At 48.4% G+C, this 21,439-nt stretch overlaps 1 protein-coding gene across 5 annotated transcripts in view; it reads right to left on the bottom strand.

The window, feature by feature from the left end:
• Positions 1-99: 99 nt before the first annotated feature.
• setd5 (SET domain containing 5) overlaps positions 100-21,439 on the bottom strand; it is a 43,903-nt gene continuing 22,563 nt past the window's right edge. For 3 of the 5 annotated variants that reach the window (XM_063215108.1, XM_063215110.1, XM_063215111.1), the window contains exons 5-25: positions 21,371-21,429; positions 20,735-20,922; positions 19,886-19,924; positions 19,219-19,461; positions 18,688-18,836; positions 17,640-17,757; positions 17,151-17,260; positions 15,840-16,107; positions 15,494-15,577; positions 14,919-15,113; positions 14,219-14,584; positions 13,274-13,531; positions 11,638-11,716; positions 10,654-10,973; positions 9,799-9,855; positions 8,772-9,371; positions 7,800-7,895; positions 5,951-6,261; positions 5,068-5,201; positions 4,655-4,743; positions 100-4,290 (exon numbers count right to left, since the gene is read on the bottom strand). In XM_063215108.1, the coding sequence (XP_063071178.1) occupies positions 3,559-4,290; positions 4,655-4,743; positions 5,068-5,201; positions 5,951-6,261; positions 7,800-7,895; positions 8,772-9,371; positions 9,799-9,855; positions 10,654-10,973; positions 11,638-11,716; positions 13,274-13,531; positions 14,219-14,584; positions 14,919-15,113; positions 15,494-15,577; positions 15,840-16,107; positions 17,151-17,260; positions 17,640-17,757; positions 18,688-18,836; positions 19,219-19,461; positions 19,886-19,924; positions 20,735-20,922; positions 21,371-21,429 (4,495 nt within the window). In that variant the 3' untranslated portion in view covers positions 100-3,558. The remainder of the gene's footprint in view (positions 4,291-4,654; positions 4,744-5,067; positions 5,202-5,950; positions 6,262-7,799; positions 7,896-8,771; positions 9,372-9,798; positions 9,856-10,653; positions 10,974-11,637; positions 11,717-13,273; positions 13,532-14,218; positions 14,585-14,918; positions 15,114-15,493; positions 15,578-15,839; positions 16,108-17,150; positions 17,261-17,639; positions 17,758-18,687; positions 18,837-19,218; positions 19,462-19,885; positions 19,925-20,734; positions 20,923-21,370; positions 21,430-21,439) is intronic. The other 2 variants (XM_063215109.1, XM_063215112.1) reach the window with 2 other exon arrangements.

Below are 21,439 nucleotides of genomic sequence, written 5' to 3'. Positions count from 1 at the left end.
TTAATGATGTAATACCATCTTCCCATCTTGTCACTTTTGTAAAATGACAGGCGTCTTATCCACTATCTGTCTATTAAAATAACATAATCCAAACTACGGTTTGAAAACTAAAATTTTGTCATCATGAGTATTTTATTATCAAAATGCATTGATACAGCTCATCTGTTCAGTACTGTGATGTGGTATGGGAATAGATACCAAATAGTTATTACTATGGTCTGTGTTTGAAAAAAAAAAAAAAATCTCAATCTCTTTTGAAAAATAAAAGAAACAATTAACAAAAAAACAAAACAAAAAAAGACAAAAGGAAATCATTTGTCCAGTTTTAAGAGTGACTGGATAAAACGGGGTATGTCTAATAAACCAGGCCGTCGCGGTTTCAGCCTATGACACAAGTCATTATGTTTCCCCAACCCCACCCCCAACAGAACAAGACGAGGTGAAAAGAAAACTAATCATGCGGCAAATTTAGTGTACTATATTTTCTTGGAACAGTATATAACACGTTTGTTTTTCTTTTATACAAGTACACATGATGATCATACGTTCTGGGGATCTTGCTCTGCTTGTCATTAAGGTGCTGGTCTGTCTTTTTTTCTTTTCTTTTTTTAAAGTTATTTTTCTTGTAATATCCTCACGCGTCACAAAAGTCCCACATTTTCAATACGCGTTTCGTTGTTACTTAAAAGTGTTTTGTGAAAGAGAGACATTCATGTTAACCAGTGAGTACCCATTCAGTCTTTTAGGTCACTGGGCGAGAAGGGAAGGGAAGGGAAGGGAAGGGAGGGGAGGGGCAGGCAATAAAGATCCAGTCTGTCCTGTCATCATGTTGTTGCCCCATGTCCTCCACACCCTCCCAAACAACAACAAAATCTTGATAAGGGGGGCAAGGGGATCCTCAAACGTATCCAAGAACCAAAGAACGGTGAACAAAGAAACACAAAAATAGTTTTCTTCCTGCAATAAGTCCAGTCCCATCTCCAGGGGATTCTACAGCGGTTCTCCGGCCTGTGTCTGGTTTCCACAACAGGTCAGTTTCTCTGGTGGTGGAAGGGGAGTCAAGGGCTTTGTCCATTTAGTCTTAAACAACGGCACATTGTTTTTCCCCCCCTCTTTATTCTTTTTAACCCCATCCGCAATGCAGTTGGAAATGGCACATCACATGAACTTGCTGTTGGAGAGAGAGAGAGAGAGAGAGAGAGAGAGAGAGAGAGAGAGAGAGCTCCCGTCTGTACTCTTTACCTGTTCAGGTGGACAGCAAACAAGCCCACCCTCTCACCGTAAAGCAAGGGACTGGTACAGCATTTCTGTACAAACGGAAATAACTACAAGCAGCACTTGCATTTCTTTCTTTTTTTTCTTAAAAAAAAGAAAAACTAAACAAAGACAAAAAAAAAATCAAAAGAAAGGAAAAAAATGTACAATTGAGAGCACAGCAGCTTCCTTAACATTTAGTTCAAAATGTCCACGGTTGTTTTTTGCGTGTTTTTTTCTTCTTCTTCTTCTTCTTTTTCTGAAGTCAGATGTATGGAATGCACAGATTGGTGGGGAGTGAGGGTAGGGGGGTGGGGATAGAACTCTACGTGATGCTTGATGTCCCCAAACAAACAGACACAGGAACACTGATGTGACGGGGGAGGGGGGGAGAGATGTGCATTGTGGGATGGTGATGGGGATGGGGATGCCCCATGGTGGCGGGTGAGAGCAGAACCAAACCTCGGGAAAGCAGTGCACTACAGTTCTTTTGTCACAGCCTCCCAGCAAGCCAAGACAAAACTGCTCCTCCGCTTCAGATTCCAAAACGAACCTTTTCCTCTTTTTTTCTTTTTCTTTTTGAGGTCCGGTCTAACACCAGAGCATCAGCTGAAGTCTCACAAAACTCGAAGACAGACACTAAGAAAATAAAAATTCCAAGAAGGAAAACAAACTTTTTTTAAAACCCAGAGATAGCTGCAGCACCATGGATTAATTAGATGTGTGTAATATGTGTGTGTAAGTGTGTGTGTGCATGTGTGTGTGTGTTTGTCAAGTATAACAAAGCAATTCTAGACTTGCTACAAATAAAACATGAGTTACCTGGAGGGGGAAATAAAAAGAAAACAACACAAAAGGTATCAAAAAGAGAAAAAAAAATCGGACTCCAGTGTCATTCTGGAAAAGAAAAAGTTGTATGAGGGGAAGGGAGAAGGAAGGAGACACGCACGTTCATCCGGGGGGTTTGTATTACTAAGAAGCTGGCAGAGTAGTAAACCAGGTTCAGTTATCCTTGTGGTAGCGGTAAATCACCTAATAGAAGAGCCTGGAGTCCTCATGTTCTCAACTAAATGATGTCTGCAGGTATATCTATTAGCAGGTTTACCACTTCCTGTAGGTCAGCCTGGTTAATCACTTCAATATTTTTCTTGGTATACCTCCTTGGAGAACAAAACTGGAAGCGATTATTTTTTGCTGGGTGGTTGTTGTAGGCTCTTCTCCATTTCTCTATACATGAGGAGAGGTAATTCGTCCAAGGTTGTTTCACTGTGAGACACACCGCCTCCATATAACGCACGACATGACACGACACGACAAGACACAGTGGGGTCCAAGTGACAAGTTGGATGCCAAATAATCCAATTTTGATTTTAAGATAAAAGTGTTATCGCTACTTCGTAATGGTAAACCAAACCATTTGTTACATTGCCCAAAGCTAACCCTGTCCCCAACCATTACCACTTAAGAACAAATTAAATTCCCTCATGAATAGTAAACAGCCTTCTTCAACCACCTTGCAAAAACAATGCACACTGGAATGATCTGAGGGCACTTTTTGCTCTCTCAACAACTGGTCTCTTTTTTCTTTTATTTCTAAAATTGTGGTTTTCTTCTTGTTTCCGTTCTCCAGATGATGTAGATAATTGACTACGAGTCTCAGTAATGGATAAGGGAATGGAGAAGGGGACTGGAAGTGGAGGATGTTCAGGAAACGTAAAATAAAAAGATAGGGAAAAAAAAGGGGGGGGGGACCACACACACACACAAACAGACCCCTCTATTGAGTTTTCGGCACCTGCGATTAACGTAGTCTCGAAACGGTACAGGCGCAAAGGTTCAGATTACCACAGGAGTTTATACAGACAAGGTTACTGTCTACCTTTTTTATCTTTTTTTTAAACAAAACGGATAAATTGACACATTATTCTTTAAAGAGTTCCTTTTTTCCAACATGACGCCAAAATACCCCCCCCCCCCCAATTCCTTGATTTCTGTTTTCCTTAGCTCCATGATCATGTCATGTCATTGTGAATGTCCGTCTAGATATATGCTCGTGGTGATTCAGTTTTTCTTTTTTGGTGAAAAGAGGAAAAAAGGTGGGGAAAAACTTACGGAACAAAAAAAAGTCTCCTTTAACATAACCCCAACCTTAACTCTAGAGTCTCTCCACAGGCTGTTAAGGAGGGCCACACACACACATTCACACACCGATTCCCAACACTCACACACATTCTCTCAAACACACACACACACAAACACAATTCTCACACACACACACACACGTGTCCGTCCGTCTGTCTGGCCTTAGTAGCTCCCCGTCTGTGTCCGTACGCCCGAGCCCTGTAGCGGTGGGTGCTGGAACTGGCTGAGTGCTGGCGCTCCCCTCGGAGGGTAATGAGGCTGAGAGTTGGAGGAGGCCGCAGCCAGGAGCCTGGAGCTCGCCTGGAGGCCTCGGCCCGAACCCTGCTGCGCTAGTCGGGATGACGCATTCCCACTGAGCAGGCCGCCACTACCAACGCTGCTGCTGCTGCTGCTGTTGTCCGACTTGGAGTGGGACTGCTGCTGCTGCTGGCCCCTGGACATTGGTGGACTGGAGGAGGCTGACGATGGCAGGCCCCCACCCCCACCAATGCTGCTGTTCAGCAGGCTGGCCTTCAGGTGACTGTGACCAACGCTGCTGCCGCTGCTGCTGATGTTCGAGGAGTAGGGCTGGGCCTGCAAGCCTTCATGGACTGCACCACTGCCACCACCGCCACCGCCGCCGCTCTGAGGGTGGGTGCTGCCACCTGGAGGTCTGGAGGTCCCGCTCACAGAAGAGTCCAGTGAAGAGACGGAGGAGGAGGAGGAGAGGGAGGAGGAGAGGGAGGATGAAGAGGAGGAGGAGTTTAGGAGGGAGGCGGTGGGGGGAGGAGGGGTGGTGTGGGGGGCGAGCTCCTGGGAGAGGGGCCGTTGGTATGGCGTCGGCGAGGGACTGTACGAGGAGCGGAAGGGAGACGCCGAGTTGTCCGACGCCGGGTGGGGCTCAGACAGCTGAGGCTGGCAAGGGAACAGAGCACAAGGGCGTGTCAGATAGTCAAAGGCACAAACTAAACTTTTACATTCTACTCTTCTTACCGTTTTCTCTCTGCCATGAATGCGAGCACACACACACGCTAACAGACAGACGGACACGCGCACTCACGTGTAAACACGCACGCACTCACACACACACACACACACACACACACACACGCGCACTCACGTGTAAACATGCACGCACTCACATGTAAGCACGCACACACACACACTAAAAGATGCAACAACATTCCCTATGATTGGCTTGCTCTCTGTGCTGCCGGATGCCTGCCTCCCACCATATTGTCTTGACTCTTGACGTGTGCTGATGCATAGCGTAGCGTACCTGGTGCTGATAGACAGACGGGCTGTAGCGGTGTGGACTCCTCATCGGAGACGCTGCACTGAGGTCATACCTGTCCATCTCACACGAGTCTAAGGAGAGAGAGAGAGAGAGAGAGAGAGAGAGAGAGAGAGAGAAAGAGAAAGAGAAAGAGAAAGAGAGAGAGAGAGAGAGAGAGAGAGAGAGAGAGAGAGAGAGAGAGAGAGAGAGAGAGAGAGAGAGTGAGTGAGTGAGTGAGTGAGAGAGAGAGAGAGAGAGAGAGAAAGAGAGAGAGAGAGTATAGGAGAATAAGCCAACTATAAAATCAATACAGAGGAAGGAAAAGAAATGCAACCAAGCAGCTGATGCAAGAGGCTGTGCGCTGCGCGTCAAGTCATACAGGACGTGGCTAGAGCAGGCCAGTGAACGCTACGTACCTGTGTCTTTGTGGTTGCCATGGTCACCGGGCTCTGACCTCTTGAGGGCGCGCTCTATTTTGAGGCTGCCCCTCAGCACCCTCTCCAGCACTCCCTGACCCTCACGCAGACGCTCCACTGTGGTGGGCACCATCCTGAAGAGGAGAGCAGAAGGAGGAGTGGGAGTGGAGAGGAGAGGAGAGGGAGTGGAGAGGAGAGGAGAGAAGAGGGAGTGGAGGAGAGGAGAGGAGAGGAGAGGAGAGGAGAGGAGAGGAGAGGAGAGGGAGTGGGAGGGGATGGGAGAAGAGAGAAGAGGGTGGGAAAAGAGAGGAGAGGAGAGGGGAGGATGGGAAAGGAGAGGAGGAGAGGAGAGAGCAGAGGAGAGGAGGAGATGGGAAAGGAGAGGAGAGGATGCAAGGAGAGGCACTAAGTGGAGGCAAGTCTACTGTCGATAGAATACAGTACAGTTAATAATCCATTTTACTGTTACTGTTCTGTCCCATATGCTACAAACTAAATCATGCCTTCCTAAAGATAAACCAACTATGGTACCTTATGCAAGGTGTGCGTGTGTGTGTGTGCGTGCATGCGCGTGTGTGTATGCGTGTGTGTGTGTGTGTGTGTGTGTGTGTGTGTGTGTGTGTAATGATGTTTGCCACTTCTTTTTTCCACCAGTTGTGGTGACCTGAGCGAATGGAGTGAATGGCCATTTCTCAATGTTCTAGTGTGAGCCCTTCGGCGTGTGTCAGCCTAATTAGTCAGGCCCAGTGATTGGATACTCTTTGGTGAACTCTGCGGACTATCCAATCACTGGGCGTGACTAATTAGGGTGACACACTTCGAAGAGCACACACTAGAACATTGAGAAATGGCCAAAGACTGTGATTGTAAATGTGCTGCTTACCAGGAGGGTGCTTCCTGTGTGCGGGGGCCTGCCGCGTCCCTGGCGTCCAACGGGGGGCTAACCTCCTCCATGGGGGGGAAGGCCTGGTGGTGCGCCGGCGAGGGTGACGAGAAGGAGCCGTGGCTGTGGCTGTGTGGAGAGGGGGAGGGGGAGGCGGGGTGCTGCAGCAGCGTGCGTAGCCCGGCGGGAGACTCTGCACTCGGGCACAGCGAGCCGGGACGCGTAGGCGTGCCGCCTCCCACAGAGCCTCCGCACTCTCCGGCCTCCCGGGTGCCTCCCTGCTTCCGCTTGCGATATTCCAGCAGCGACACCTGTTGTGGAGGAGATGAGAGTTAGTTTAAAACAAAACAAAAACATGGTGATGTAATAATATAGACTTGCCTCAAAAAAAAACTTGCCTATTACTACTCAACACAGACAAACCGTAACACCTACACACAAACATTCACAGACCACACAAACAAACATACACAAACATATACATCACAACAACACCTGAAACACTTACATTTACGTACATACACCACACACAATATTCCAAATGCAACATGGATCCATCCACCCACTCATCGCAGGAATGTAAATGAGTAATGGTAGTACTGAACGATGGCATGCAGAGATCCGATTCATCATTGGCTCATTTGGCATGGATTATTCCCTTGGCCCCTTAGTCAAACAGGGGCCACCATACACTGGTAACTACAGATGCAAGTTAGATTAGTAAGATTTTGTTTTCGTTTAATTTTCATGTAAAACCTCACTCTCATAACAAGTTTACAGTTCACAAGAACACACCATAGCTCACCAATGCAAAAACATTCAACACAAGGTGTTCACTCTGAGCTCAACAACCATCAAAAGCCTGCAGAAACCTAGTCAATCAGCAGAGAGTGCAGACAGAGCACTTGTAACAAGACAGAGGCACGAGACAAGGGTAAAACACTACAAAACCAAAAACAAAACCATTGTTTTAGGAATATGCAGCACTAAATACTTCTGTATTTTTTTAAGTGTCTATCTGGGCTTTCCTCAAATGAATCATTTATTGCGAAAGAGTCCTACATTTTAGTGACCTCTGCTGGACAGAACACAAACTGACTCTTCGTCAAATCAGTTTCATTAACTTTCATTCATCCAAAAGTGTAATATAATAACATATTAAATTACAATTATTTAGTTACATAGTCCTGTAAGAACTAGCATTGATCTTAATTTTTTAGTAACAGTTTTACTTTAAGGTCTTCAATTGCCTATGCCAAATATTACCCAAATTTAACTTGTGTGGTATGTGTATGAATGTGTGTGTGTGTGTGTGTGAACGTGTGTACATGAGCGTGTATTTCTGCATGCAAGATGGCTGGATCAGTTGGGGGCATCAGCAGTCATTTCTCAAATGGTTCCAACCCCACACCACCAGACGAATGACGGAGAAATTAAAAAAGGTTGAGGGGGGGAAAAAAAACAAAGAATTCCCACAAAGAATTGAACATAATTAAATGCGAGTATGGATGCTGATTAAAGCATGTACTGTACACATATATATTCTTATATATATATCGATCCAACTTTGGTGGAGAGAACGAGAATGGCGGAGAAATCACAAGAGATGTTTCATGCTATGCTTGCTGGCATAAAATTACAACCACCACAACGGATCCTTGATGAATTGAAGACGTTCTGGAGGACGGAAGGGAGAGGCGGTGGCAGGAGGAGAAGAGAATGGTGTTGGGTTGAATGCGAATGCAAAAACAAAAAAACACTAACAAAACAAAAAACCCAGAACATGTCCATGCAGACTTCTAACCGGCAGCTTGGTCAGTATTGAGAGGGGGTGGGGGGGCATATTCACCATATTGTGCATGGGCTTGCACTGGCCTCTTATTGCCAGAGACTGGTAACCAGGCACACTGCCTGCATGATGACTAAGGATGGTCACGTTCGCCCTCTGCTTTAGGAAAACAAAAAGGGAGAAAAAAAGAGAAGGCAGGGGAGGGAAGAGAGAGGGAGACAGAGAAAGAAAGAAGGAAAAAAAGAGAGAGGGAATGAGAGAGACAGAGACAGACAGGTAGAGTCTTGGCTGTAAGGTATTGAAAGGAAGAGGTGAGGAGTAGGGGAGAGGAGGTGCACACATTGAGAACAATGCTACTAGTAGTAAGAGACACACAGAACAAAAAATGATGCCAGAAAGATACGAGTGGCACCGACAGCTCCTCGCTCCACTCGCTGGCCAGCCGGCTCAGACCTGTTTTAGGAGATGGCTGCCTGCTCCTCATTTATCTAGTGCTCTCCCATGCACACACACACACACACTGTCCCTCACACTCACTCAGTCTTTCTCTCTCCCTCGCACGCACGCGCTATTAGGGCTCCTCACAGTGATAAAAAGCCTGCGAGCAGACATGTTGCCTCCTCCAGAATGACTTTTCAGATGAGACACTCTGGCCTGTGGAGTGGGCTTGATAAGGGAGAGGCAGCAACATCACCAAAACAGGAAGAGAGAGAGAGAGAGAGAGAGAGAGAGAGAGAGAGAGAGAGAGAGAGAGAGAGAGAGAGAGAGAGAGATAGAGAGAGAGAGATAGAGAGAGAGAGAGAGAGAGAGAGAGAGAGAGAGAGAGAGAGCTCTTCTTTCCATGTTTAGCCTTGTCGGAAGCAAGGCTGCTTAACTTGTCGTTTCCTCACTCCTATGAAGGCCTCCTCGTTTAACACAACTCAGTTAAAAACACCCATGTTTCTTCAAGACAAAAGTGACAATGGTTAATATACTGGCTGCTGGAGGAAAAGACATAGGATGAATGGTTGGGAAGGGAAGGGGCCAACTTGCCTTCTTCTTCTGGGGAGGGTTGCTGGGGTGGGGCGGCGTGCCACTGTCTGGGTACCCGCCCCCGTAATGTGGCTCCGGATAGGGCGAGAGCGACCCTGCTGCTCCCGCCTCCGACAGAAGCCCCTGGCCGCTCGCACCACCACCACCGCTGCCGCTGCCAAAGTAGGAATCCGCTGGCGAGTAGCTGCCCTCCGACATGGAGTGGCGTCTGTCGATCAGGCTTCCTCCTCCCGCTCCCCCGCGGGCACCTAGCGGGCCCTCCCCCCCACCGCCGCCGGCTCCCCCCAAGTTGGCGTTGAGCGGCGAGCAGGCGTAGATGAGGTTGAACTCTGTCCTGAAGGCCTGCTCTCGAGCCTGGGCCTCGCTTGAGGTCGAGCCGGAGCGCGTGCAGCCTGCCGGCGCCGCCGAGTCGCCGCCCGTGGCCGAGGCGGGCGTGAGGGGGAGGGGCGTGTTGCCGCCAGAGAGGCTGAGGGGCGACGGGGACACGGCGGGGAAGTCGACGTCGCAGGGCGGCGGGATCGGGCTGTCCAGGCTGGAGGTCATGGAGAGGTCGGGGAAGGTGGCGTTCCGAACCGCGTCAAAGTCCGGTCGCAGGCACGGCTAAACAGGGAAGGAACAAAGACAGGCGGTTATGGAAAACTGAACTTGTGCAGCACACTCACTCCAATATGGAAAACAACTGCTTAGCGCGCGCACACACGCACAGGACAGCAGCTACATTTACATTTTTATGAGCAAAAACACCTGCTCTTCCAGACGACTGTTTTATGCACTCACTCAGACTTGGAGCTGCGATGCTCTCTCTGAACAAAATGCATTCATTCTCCAGTGAGGCATACCTTCTCTCTCACACACACACACACACACACACACACACACACACACACACACACACACACACACACACACACACACACACACACACACACACACACACACACACACACACACACACACACACACACACACACACACACACACACACACACACACACACACACACACACACACACACACACGGGGTTACCTCAGGAGAGAGCGATTCTGGCCGGTGTACAGGAGAAGCCTCGGGGGACGAGATGTTCTGGGGAGACAAGCGAGATAAATGAATGGGGAGAGTATTTACCACTAATCACAGACAACACTTGGCAAGCTTTAATAAGACATAGAAGGCCTTCATTTGAAAGTGTGTGTATTTTGTGTGGACAGTTAGATCCTACCTCAAATTGCAGAAGTGCATTTTGCAAATAAAAGGGGTGTGTGTGTGTGTGTGTGACTGAAGCTCTGTTCGTACATGCGAGCGCATGCGTGTAGTACGCATGCCTCCAAACTCAAACTGCAGTGATATCGCTTGTAACTCAAAGGTGTGTAACTATGGCCCAACCGGCGGTGTGTCTGTGTGTGTGTCTGTGTGTGTGTGTGTGTTCTTTTCTTCATCTAGCTGTCTTATTGCATGCGTGTCTTGCATCTCAAACTGTACAGGTTTGTGGCCAGAAGGTGCATGTGTGTGCAATATGTGTGTGCAGGACTATGTAGCTCTATTAGCACAATAGTGTGTGTGTGTATTTTGTGTGGACAGTTAGATCCTACCTCAAATTGCAGAAGTGTATTTTGCAAATAAAAGGGGTGTGTGTGTGTGTGTGTGTGTGTGACTGAAGCTCTGTTCGTACATGCGAGCGCATGCGTGTAGTACGCATGCCTCCAAACTCAAACTGCAGTGATATCGCTTGTAACTCAAAGGTGTGTAACTATGGCCCAACCGGCGGTGTGTGTGTGTGTGTGTGTGTGTGCGCGTGCGCGTGTGTGTGTGTGTGTGTGCGCGTGCGCGTGTGTGTGTGTGTGCATGTGTGCGTTTCTGTGCTACCCATCGTTGTGGCCCTACCTCAAATTGCAGCGGCGTGTTGCAGCGGCTGGTGGGCAGCGAGGTGAGGGGCGAGTAGGGCATGCTGATGGTGGCGCCCCCTAGCGAGCCGCTGCCGCCGTTGAGGCGCTCGTCCTCGGCCCCCAGGTACAGGGCGCAGGAGGTGGTGAGGTGGGGCCGCGAGGAGGAGGAGGAGGGGGGCGGGGGTGTGATGGGGGAGAGGGGCCGCACCAGCAGATCTCCTCCTCCTCCGCTACCACTGCTGCCGGGCGGGGAGCCCAGGAGAAGCAGCTCGGGGGCGTACTTGGACTTGCGCTTCTTGAACGGAGCCGTGCTCGACTCTGCAGACGGAGGAGGCGATAAGGGAGGGAGAGCACATTGATTAACATCATAAACTTCTTCATCACTAGCTCTACTTAACAGAATGCATTACAATGGCCAATAATGTATATGCAGTACATAAATACATACGTTTGAATGTATAAAAAAAATAAGGCATTACTATTCACAGTAAATATTTTGTTTTTGTGGGCGCACCATCTTCAGCCAAAGCATACAACGTAATGTGGTCAGACAAACAGCTTAGACTTGAGTTGGCAGTTCCAGTAAACTATGTACTTAAACATACACCCTTAGGGCTTTCAGGCCGACCAGAATTGAGCCGGAGCAGGTGCCTACACCAGTTACGTTTGGCACTAAAGAGCTTATCTTCGAACCGGCCGTGTTCATACCGGGCTCTGAGCTTTTCCCGGCCACGCTGTCGTCACGGTTCATGGAGAATGACCTAGTATTTTGCGGTTCGCATTGCAAACCAACTTTCCGGTTCCCGAACGCTAAAATCTCTGGCGTGAACACGGCGGCCGGTTCGCGATTAGGTGCGGGAACGGGCGCCGGCACAGTTCTCAGTCGGCCTGAACGCGCTACCTGTGGCTTGAGAGTAAAGGCAGGCATGTGCATGTAAGGGCTGAGGTGTGTGCACATAATGCGTGAAGAAGCTGCTCTTACTTTGGCTTGAAGAACCGGATGCGGCCGCGTCCCCCCCGCATTGGCTCTTGCTCTCGTCCAGGGCCTGCTTGATCCACCTCTGCAGACACACACACACGCACACACACACACATGCAGCATGAGAATAACATTTTATTTTTTTGTCGACACAAAGCACCGGCATATGAAACATTAATGTCTCTAAATAAGTAATGTGTCATTTTTTGCAGACACTTCTGGGGAATGAAAACACAAATCCGAGACTGTTTTTTTTTGTGTGTGTTTACTGTCTGGAAAGGAGAAACACCACTTTGTTTTCCCCATTCCCACAGCACTGAGATAAAGACATTGTGTTTGTTCAAATAGGACAACTGTGGGGCTGTGTGTGTGAGAGGGAATACTCCCTGGCTCAGTGACAAGGTCTTTGATATTACTTTGTGGAAGAAATAGGGACGGGAAAAGAAAGTGCATGTTTTAAAGTAATGAAACTGCTACCCATGATTCTCTGGCTTTATCCATGCGTCTCAGTCCTAACCTTTTTGTCTGATCCATATACAGAAAGCGGCAATGCATACGTGTATGTGTGTGTGTGTGTATGTGTGTGTGTCTGTGTGTGTGTGTGTAAGGGTGTTGTGAAGTCCTTTTATGTGCGTGTCTGTGAGCTGTACCTTCTTGCAGGTGCCTCACCAGGCGGCGAATACACCGGCTGCAACGAGATCAAGCGACAGAGAATCGCTAGGCTGTGTAGCAAGAGCAATACGAGCGATTGAAGCGACAGAGTATGTCCGTTAAAAGCACAATGCAAGCATTCCAACATTCCCGTTGGTTGTGGCGGCTGTTGCTGAACCGCGTCATAGCTAATTTGCATAACATTGGCAGGAGTTCAACTAGGGATGGGATATCGGTATTGGTGTATCGGTATCGGGTTCAGGTATCAACATATTTCAAAGATCGGATCGGAATTTTCCTGATACAGACATTGAGTCAGGTGCAATGTTAATTTGAAATCATAACACTTGCTTATTAGTTTTCAGGATGGGATTGTTACTTTTTTACTTGTTACTTTTTGCTTATTCATTTGTTTCCTCTTCTTCTGACCCCCTTTTCTAACCAAATAGTCTGCTTGGGCCAACCTCAAGTTGAATCCCATGCATACATGTGATTTTGGTATTGGATCGGAGTAGTATCGGTATCGGCAGATATCCAAATTTAGATATCGGGATCGGATCGGAAGTGAAAAAATGTGTATCGGTGCATCCCTAAGTTCAACTACAAACTGTCGCTCTAGTCGTCCAAATTTGCTTTCGTCCTGCTACTCAATACAAAGGCCATTACTTACGTCGCTGGACTCGCTCATGTCGTACCTTTGGGATGTGTCAACGGTGAGAAGTTGTGCACACGTGTGCTTGCGTTGAAGCCTCTGTGTGTGTGCTTGCGTTGCAGCCAGTGTGTGTGTGTGTATACCGTGACACCCCCTACCTTCTTGTATGAGTTTTAAGATGCGTCCACTGTTTACAGTCTGTGGCGCCTCTTGGGCGCAGAGAGTCTGGCCGATTTGTGTGCGTGCGTGTGCGTGTGTGTGTGCGTGTGTGTGTGTGTGTGTACACTGTGACACCCCCTACCTTCTTGTATGTGTCTGTGTATCTGTGACCCCCACCTTCTTGCATGATCCGTAGGATGCGTCCACATCGGACGGTCTGCGTCTCCTCTCGGGCGTGAAGGGCGAGCCGAAGCGCACGTAGTGTTTGGGCGCGGTGCAGATGAGGGAGTTGTGGCTGAGGCCCGGCAGCATGTTGAGCGTGGTGGCCAGCACCGTGGGGTCCGTGCTGATGCGCAGCGGTCGCTCCACCTCCGCCTCCAGCCCAGCACCACCGCCACCAGGGACCTTGTCGTTCAGCCACTCCGTCACTAGGTACTGCGGGGTGGGGGAGAGATGGGGGTTAACCATGTGTATAACGGTGCACACACGTCACCACTGCATCATTGTCAAGCTCGAGGATCGCCTATTAGCAATAGAGGATGACAATTTTTCGGGAATTCCTGTGGGTCCCGTGGGATGGGATTCAAAATGTTAAAGATGAACGGGAGAGGGCAGGAGCGGGAATAAAGATGAATGAGAGCAGAGAGGAGAGGGAATAAATATGGACGAAAATGAATGATTTTGAGTGGGAGGGGGCGGGATTGGGAGACATTCTTACAGGAGTGGACGGGATGGGATTGGTTTCTTTTACTCCAGCCTGGGATGGGACGGGGTTGTTTTTCTGGGACCGGGATGGGACAATTTACTGTACTGTGTACTGTTACAAACGTGATGTAAAAAAAAAAATTGAGCACATCTTAATGCGCTGAAACAAATGCACATCACTGAAAAAACGTTCTCTAGCCCATTCCAAGTGCTCACCTTCTTTTTTTTTTAAAGATATTTTTTGGTCTTTTTGAGTTAATTCATGGTAGTGCAGTGCAGATGATGACAGGAAGCGAAATGGGAGAGAGAGAGACAGGGAAGGGTCGGCAAAGGACCCGGGCAGGGAATCGAACCCAGGTCGGCCACATAGCAAACGAGTGCCCTACCATTTGCGCCACGGTAGGGCCAAGCGCTCACCTTCTTGGTCTTGGGGTAGCGCATGTTGCCCTTGCTCCCCAGTCCCCCGGCTCCAGCCGGCCCGTATCCGTCTCCGTCGTGGGCCAGACCTGCACCGTAGGCCCCCTCTCCCAGGCCCATCTCTCCCTGGTAGGGTCCCACCGCGCCGTCCTCCCCTGCTGCTGCCGCCGCCGCTGCTGCAGCCGCCTCGGCCGCCTGCTGTGCCAGGGCCTGCCGCTGACGCCGCGCCCGCTGGGCGGACCCGGAGCGGTAGCGCGAGATGCGGCTCTTGGGCCGCGGCTTGGAGGTGCGCGGGGCCGGAGGGGGCTTGGGGGTGGTGACAGGAGCCGCCATGGGCTTGACGTCCCCAGCTTCCACGGGGACCTCCTGTGGATGGAGAGAGGGGAGGAGTCGATTATTAAATATTTAACTTTACGAGGGCAATTACTATTATTTACCTTATCAAGCATGATTTCAAGTGTGGTGCCATTTCACCACACCACTTCCGGTTGTGTCATTTTACTGGGTCTTTTAACGTAATGGCTTGTGATATTCAGCCAGAAGCTAACCATCACGTCGCTTGTCTGAGCCAGTCTAGATGCCCCTTAGCTTACATGCTAAAGCTCCAGATTATCTTGGAAAAAAACAGGCAACTTGACGTCAACATGCACACACAGCATGATGAAGTTTCCATAGAGGCCCCTGATGCTAGTGCGCTCACCGTAGCATAGGAGGCACGGCGGGTGCTGACCCCTGCCGTGGTGCTGCCCATGCCGGGTAAGGGGTTGGCAGCCGAGGGGGACAGGCCCGTCACCTCTCCCTCCTCCAGGCCGCCGGGCTCCTGCTTCAGGTCGTCAGCTGCCCCCTGGCCCACTCGCCTCCTCCGCCTGTCCAGCAGATCATAGCCATCCTGGGACTGAGGGGGGGGGATGAAGAGAGAGAAGGGAGGAGCAGAAGAGAGAGAGGAGGAGGGCGGAGTAGAGAGAGACAAAAAGATGGACAATTGTAAGGCATATTTCGAATGCTCCCGAGTCCCATACCACAGACTGGAATAGTGATGATGCTCTTCAATATCGTGAACCATTGATGCATTCAAATGTGGTTCAGTGACGAATTAATGATTACTTATGAATGAGTTCAAGTAATGAGTATTATTATTATTTTCTATTGTTTTGTTGTGGATGTATATCAAGACGATGTGTGTGGAGAAAATATGTACTTTAAGCGTGCATTTCTGTATACTCATTTGTACTCATTTTAGCAGGCGCGTGCGTGTGTAACGAAATGTCAGCATACCCGTCTGCTTGATATGAGGACTCCGTTGTCATCCAGCTCCCCCTCCTCTCCTTCCTCTGCCTTCAAGCCGTCCAACAGGTCATCCTGTATCCCACAATGCAACAGGGAAGACTAATATCAGTCATACTGCGCTGCCTCTAGCCCCACACATCCTCTACATGTCTCAAGTCAAAGCACTTATTGTACACCTGAGATCTTGTCACTACTAAACAATGTACAAACACTAACTAAAACACTAAAGTAGGGGAAATGAACTAGCTAGTCTAAGTCAGCACTTAATACAAACACGGTCAGCAGAAGTACCCACAAAACAAACCACACGCTTGCACTACACACGCACACGCACCTCAGCGTCGCTCGCTCCATGCTCGCGGTCCTGAGCGTCCCCATTGGGCTGCTGGTTGCTGTCGTCCGAACCCGCCGTCCCGGGTGGTCCTCCCACCTCCATCTGCTGTCGGCGGGCGCGTCTGCGGCGGGTTTCGGCGCCAGGGAGCGAGGGCACCGCGGGGCTGGAGGATGGCGTGGGCCGCAGCATGTCCGGGCTGAGGCTGTTGTGCTTCTGCACGGGGCAGTTCTGGTTGCCCTTCTGGCAGGCACAGTCCACCTTGTAGTTACTGTTTTGGGGGACAGAGACACAGAAGGAGACAGATAGAGACAGAGAGAGAGAAATAGATGCAGAGACAGGGGGACAGATAAAGGAAGAGAAAGAGCAACAGATTGGCAGAGACACAGAGAGACAGAGAGAGACAGAGATAGAAAGAGTTAAGGGGAAAGAGCCAATGTCATTAGTCTGGAAAGAGAGGGCCTCCTCTGAGGCATACGCTGGCTTGGAGGGACTGTTGGGCTGAAACGTCTCATTACTGACAGTGAAATAGAATGGCATGTGCTGCTTATGCTAGATAGTGGCTTGAAGGTCATAGGGGGACATGTGAGGTTTGCATGGTGGCTGTTAAGCCTGGAGATGCTCAGTCAGTGATTTACATACTACTCATTTAAGGACAAGTCTGATATCTAGCACTCTCAACCCCCTTTCTGAGACACCTGCAATGCAATAGAATTAACCCATTTTAGCCTGATGACCCGTATATGTTGTTTGAGCTTTGGTGCCTGGAGATACATATACGCTGCATTCAGGCTCTTGAGATTTTAGCCTTTATAATAAAAATGTAGGTATGTTACGGCTGAATGAACACATTATAATGCAAGATGAGGGTTTAAATGCAACTTATTTCATGTTTTTATGTGCATCAGAGACTAAGATATTTAGGTTTTAATAGGCTGAGGGCAACTTTCCCAACAGGGGCTTAGGCATTCAGCAGGCGTTCTTTTACAGGTGCTTTAGGCATCAATGGGTTAATGGAGAGGGGCTGGAATGGTAAGGGGCTGAGTGTGTGAAATACTGGAGTTACGAAAGTCAAAGTGAGAGTGTGGGTGAGAATGAGACTCTCAGAGGTGACGTGCAGTGTCGGAAACTCTGTATGAGGTAATAAGTATGAGGGGTGACGTGGTGTAGTATTACATTGCATTTGGCAGACGCTTCTTAACCAAAGTGACTTACAAATCGAGGACATAATCACAGCCTACAACAATCACCTACACCGATGGCAGATACAAAGTGCACAGAAACAGAACAATAAGTGCAGTGTAGTGAACTGACCAGCTGCTGAACTCGTAGTCAAAGCCGATGGTGACCTCTGAGTCCTTGGTGATCTGAGCCACGGCGTAGATGCAGAGGTGGATCATGCCCTCCGAGATTACGTGCCGCACCTACAACACCAGGGGACGGCAAGGCAGTGTGGCAGTTTCAGAGCAGGAAATCAACTTCCCTGTTGTTTACGCTATTTAAATGTGTGTGGATATTTTTAAACATGGATATTTTTTTTAATCCACTCACATATAAACACAGCATGTGAATACACTAGAGGCACGAATGCACCAACACACTTGAGACTTTCCAGACATAGACACACTCCAACACTAGGCCTTGCACCAAAGCAGTAATATTCTGTAATAAACAGTAATAACTGTTGCCATTGGAAACCTCTTGAGCAAACACAAACTCCCTGAACAACTATATTGTATTCAAGATGGGGTATCCATCTACAGTTCCAGAAGTCTCCGTCCTAGACCAGGCTAGTCTACTCACCTCAGCGTTGGGTGTACAGGACCTCCTGATGAAGCGTGCATCGTTGCCAAAGGTGCGGGCGTCCACGCACATCTCCACCTCGTTAAACTTGGAGTAGAAGAGCACGAACGGGTAGGGCCTGTGGGGAGAGCAAAAGATTTGCGGCTTAGCAAATCGATCTAATTTAGCAAATAGATCCAATTCAACCATCGATACGGCTGATAACCACCACCCAACTTGGTTGCTTGGAAAGGCACTAAATAATAATAATAATAATAATAATAATAATAATAATTATTATTATATATATTTATTATATGGTGTGACGTCATCGGTCAAATGCTCCATTCATTTCAACGGGGCTCCCCAACGTTCGCACGTCTGTTGTTTTTCGATAACGGACGGGTTGGTCTATAACAGACCGCTGTCAATGGCAACAAGACTTTTCACTGCTAAAGCGACTTTTCAACAAGAATCAGCTGCTGTGATAGACAACACCTGTTGTCCTGGCTACCTAGCTGTTGCCTAGCGGTGTTCCACAACGGCACTGTTTTGTTTTGCGCAGCAACAATCTTAACATTAAATAGGCCTATAGAAATGTCCCCGCCATGTGTGAATCATTTAAGTATATCCATATAATAAGCGGGTTAACTTTCGGCGAGTCGGTCGCTTTGTGGAATAGCAGCACTTCAGAGAGAACAAGACCCCTCCGCTCCGGGGTCTAAAGATTCTCTCTGTCGTGCTGCTATTCCACGGTAGCGACCTTCTCGCCGAACGTTAACCCTTACATATTATATTGCTATACACAGACAACGACAAATTATTAAACAAAGACCAATGGTGTATTCCAGAAAGCAGGTTTACTCCCTTGCATGGCTGTGTAAACGACGCAGAGCAAGGTGTAAATCTAGGAGAACTATTTGACTACGAGAAGGCTTATGTGCTCATGAAACTTTGGCAAAAATGAGTGACCACTACTGAGTCAGAGTTAAAACACTAAACCACATGCTAATGAGTACCACCACCTGACAGACACAGACACAGACACGATTGGGCTGTGGGTTCGTACTTTTTGAAGAACTGTCCGTTGACCTCGAACTGCTGCTTGAGCATGACCTTGCCCCGGTACTCGATGATGAGCGCGTCGGGCTCCAGGTCCCGCGCCGCCCGCAGAATCTTCCGGTGCTTCTGCACCCGCGTCACTCGACCCACCTGCAGCTGTGACAAGCAGGCAGACAGAGACAGATTTCAAGAACTTGGTTTAAAAAAATCCATTTGTTGATTCACGTCACTCAACAGTGGGCCTGAATATTGGAGTTTCATCCTTTATATGATTGACTGTTTCCATTTAGATACATTTAGCTATATCATGGCCAATACAGAGAGAACATCATCATCACCACCACATTTATAAAGCTAACAACCATATAAATAAAGACATTAAATATGTGAATCAATACATACTAGAAAGTTCAAAGCCTTTAAAGGTGGGACCTTATTATAGATATCAACAATAGCAGCTCTCTTCAAAAACTGCTGCCTTTTCGTTCTCATGTCATCCTATAAACCCAACCACCACCACGCTCCCCCTCTTCCGTACCTGCATCTGCGAGCTGAGCACGGTGTTGTTGCAGGCGAGCTCCGTGCGGTTGATGGCGTCTGGCGAGGGTGCGCTGGAGGGGGAGCTGGGCTTGGCCAGCTGCAGCGTGAGCAGCGTCTGCACGTCAGCGCTGTACTGGTTGACCAGCGCCTCCTCGTACTGCTCCGTCCACTGGCGGATGCGCGTCTCCCAGCCCTCCGCAGTGTTCTCGTCCAGCGCCGCCACCGTGTCCGTCGTGGAGTTCTGAACACCAAAGCGTCATTAGGTAATTACCGGTACCAAAAATTTGATCACACACACACACACACACACCAATGGTTTATGTAATTATTTATGAGTAATCAAACAGGTTATTAATAACTGCCAAAAATCTACCACACACCCATATCGTTTATGTAATTATTTATGAGTCATCCTTTCATTTGTGTTCTTGTTTTGATTTAGACTAGGTACTACGTACAGTCACAGACAAATTAGTGTGTCGATACAAGCCTCCTTAGTGATTATGCAGGTAAATCAGTATGGTTACATTCGTTTCTGGGTGAATTTCAAAATGTTTGCTCATTACACATCGTCCAGCTGTGTCCTCCCAGGAAGTTAACAGCGGCTATTATAAAATATATCGTTCTATTCTCTTACTAAAGAGTGAGGAGAAACTGAAACTCACCTTCATCCGCATGGATTTCCTTGAGCCTTCTCTGAACGCCTGCAAATTACAAAACACCACATTTGATCAGTTTCAACACCAACACTGCTGATATTACACAACTGAAACAACTACTACACAGGATCACTCTTTCACTTCAGTGGACTAAAAGAGTGTTTTGCACATGTATGCTAGTTTGAGTATGTCATCACTGGTTACTCAGAAGTGGGTGGTAGCTTGCCTAAGTTTGCTAGCCTGACAAACCAGACTAAATGTGAGATTAAATGTGTAATTTAGTCTGGACCCGATGAATGACACATCGAGAGATTGTTGATGGAAACAACCCGTTGTTTTTCAAACTGCGTCTGTGCCTAATGGCCAGCGCTTTGTCGTCACTCCCTCAAAACCCTGTCCGCTTTGCGTCCAAAGATTCAAAACAAATCAAAACAAGTCTCCTGCGTTGTGATTGGCCAGTCCGTTTCAGGGCCTGGGGCATTGTCCAAGGCTAGACCCAGGCAGGCATAAATAATTTTGTCCGCTGGCGGGTGGGGCTAGTTTACTAGGCTACAAGTTTGCAGGCATGGGCTTAAAGTTTGTATAATGCGAATTGTTGAACTTTATCTTGTTGGCCTTGGGTGTGGTGCAAACATTGACTATTAAAAATGATGCTTACACATGATCTGTTCGAGGGTGTATGATGTGTATACAAAGCGTACATCAGGGGTGTGTGCGTGCATGTGTTGGTCATCTTGGTGTTGTGTGTGACACGACTGTACTTGGTGCATGTATGAGGTGTGTGTGTGTGTGTGTGTGTGTGTGTGTGTGTGTGTGTGTGTGTGTGTGTGTGTGTGTGTGTGTGTGTGTGTGTACCTTGACCTTCTTGGTCTTGGGCGTGGTGCGGCTCTTCTCGGTGCTCTTCTTCCTCTTCTTGCCCTTGCTGCGCTTGACGCGGTTGACGGTCAGCGTGATGCTGGTGGGCGTGTGCTGCGTCGCCGTGTACGACACCGTGGACGGGGACACCTCCTCGTCACCGCTCTCCGTGCCACTGCTCTCCCCAACTACACATGCACACATATTAATCAGACTCTGTGCATTTAAATGTTCACAGATATTGCCTTCAATAGACTCTGTCTGCCTTCACACACCCAACATATAACAGTTGTATGCAGGGCTCTAAATTAACACCAGCCAAATGCTAGTGAAATTTCAGTTTGGCTAGTACAGTGTTTCTCAAAGAGGGGCGCAAGCATCCAGACCCTCCGAAGAGGGGAATGATGGGAAAAGTTTGAGAACCACTGGGCTAGTAGAAAATACCAACTTACTAGCCACCTAGACCCATTAGTGAGTGTATGTTAAAATGAGGAAAATTAGCATCTACTAGCCATTTAGCTGGTGATGAAAAAAGTTAATTTATAGCCCTGGTTGTATGTAATTCAGAAAGATAAACAACAACAACAAAAACCCGACATAAGATACTTTACATGGACTCTTGGACATTTCGCTTACCCGAGACATTCTCAGCTTTCCTGCGCTGCCCATCCAAAGCTTTTCTCCTCTCCAGACCCCTGGAAAACA

The sequence above is a fragment of the Engraulis encrasicolus genome, chromosome 14 (genome assembly GCF_034702125.1).
Source record: "Engraulis encrasicolus isolate BLACKSEA-1 chromosome 14, IST_EnEncr_1.0, whole genome shotgun sequence".
Taxonomy (NCBI): Eukaryota; Metazoa; Chordata; class Actinopteri; order Clupeiformes; family Engraulidae; genus Engraulis; species Engraulis encrasicolus.
The sequence above is the reverse complement of the archived record's forward strand: the minus strand, read 5'-3'. Positions and strand labels throughout refer to the sequence as shown.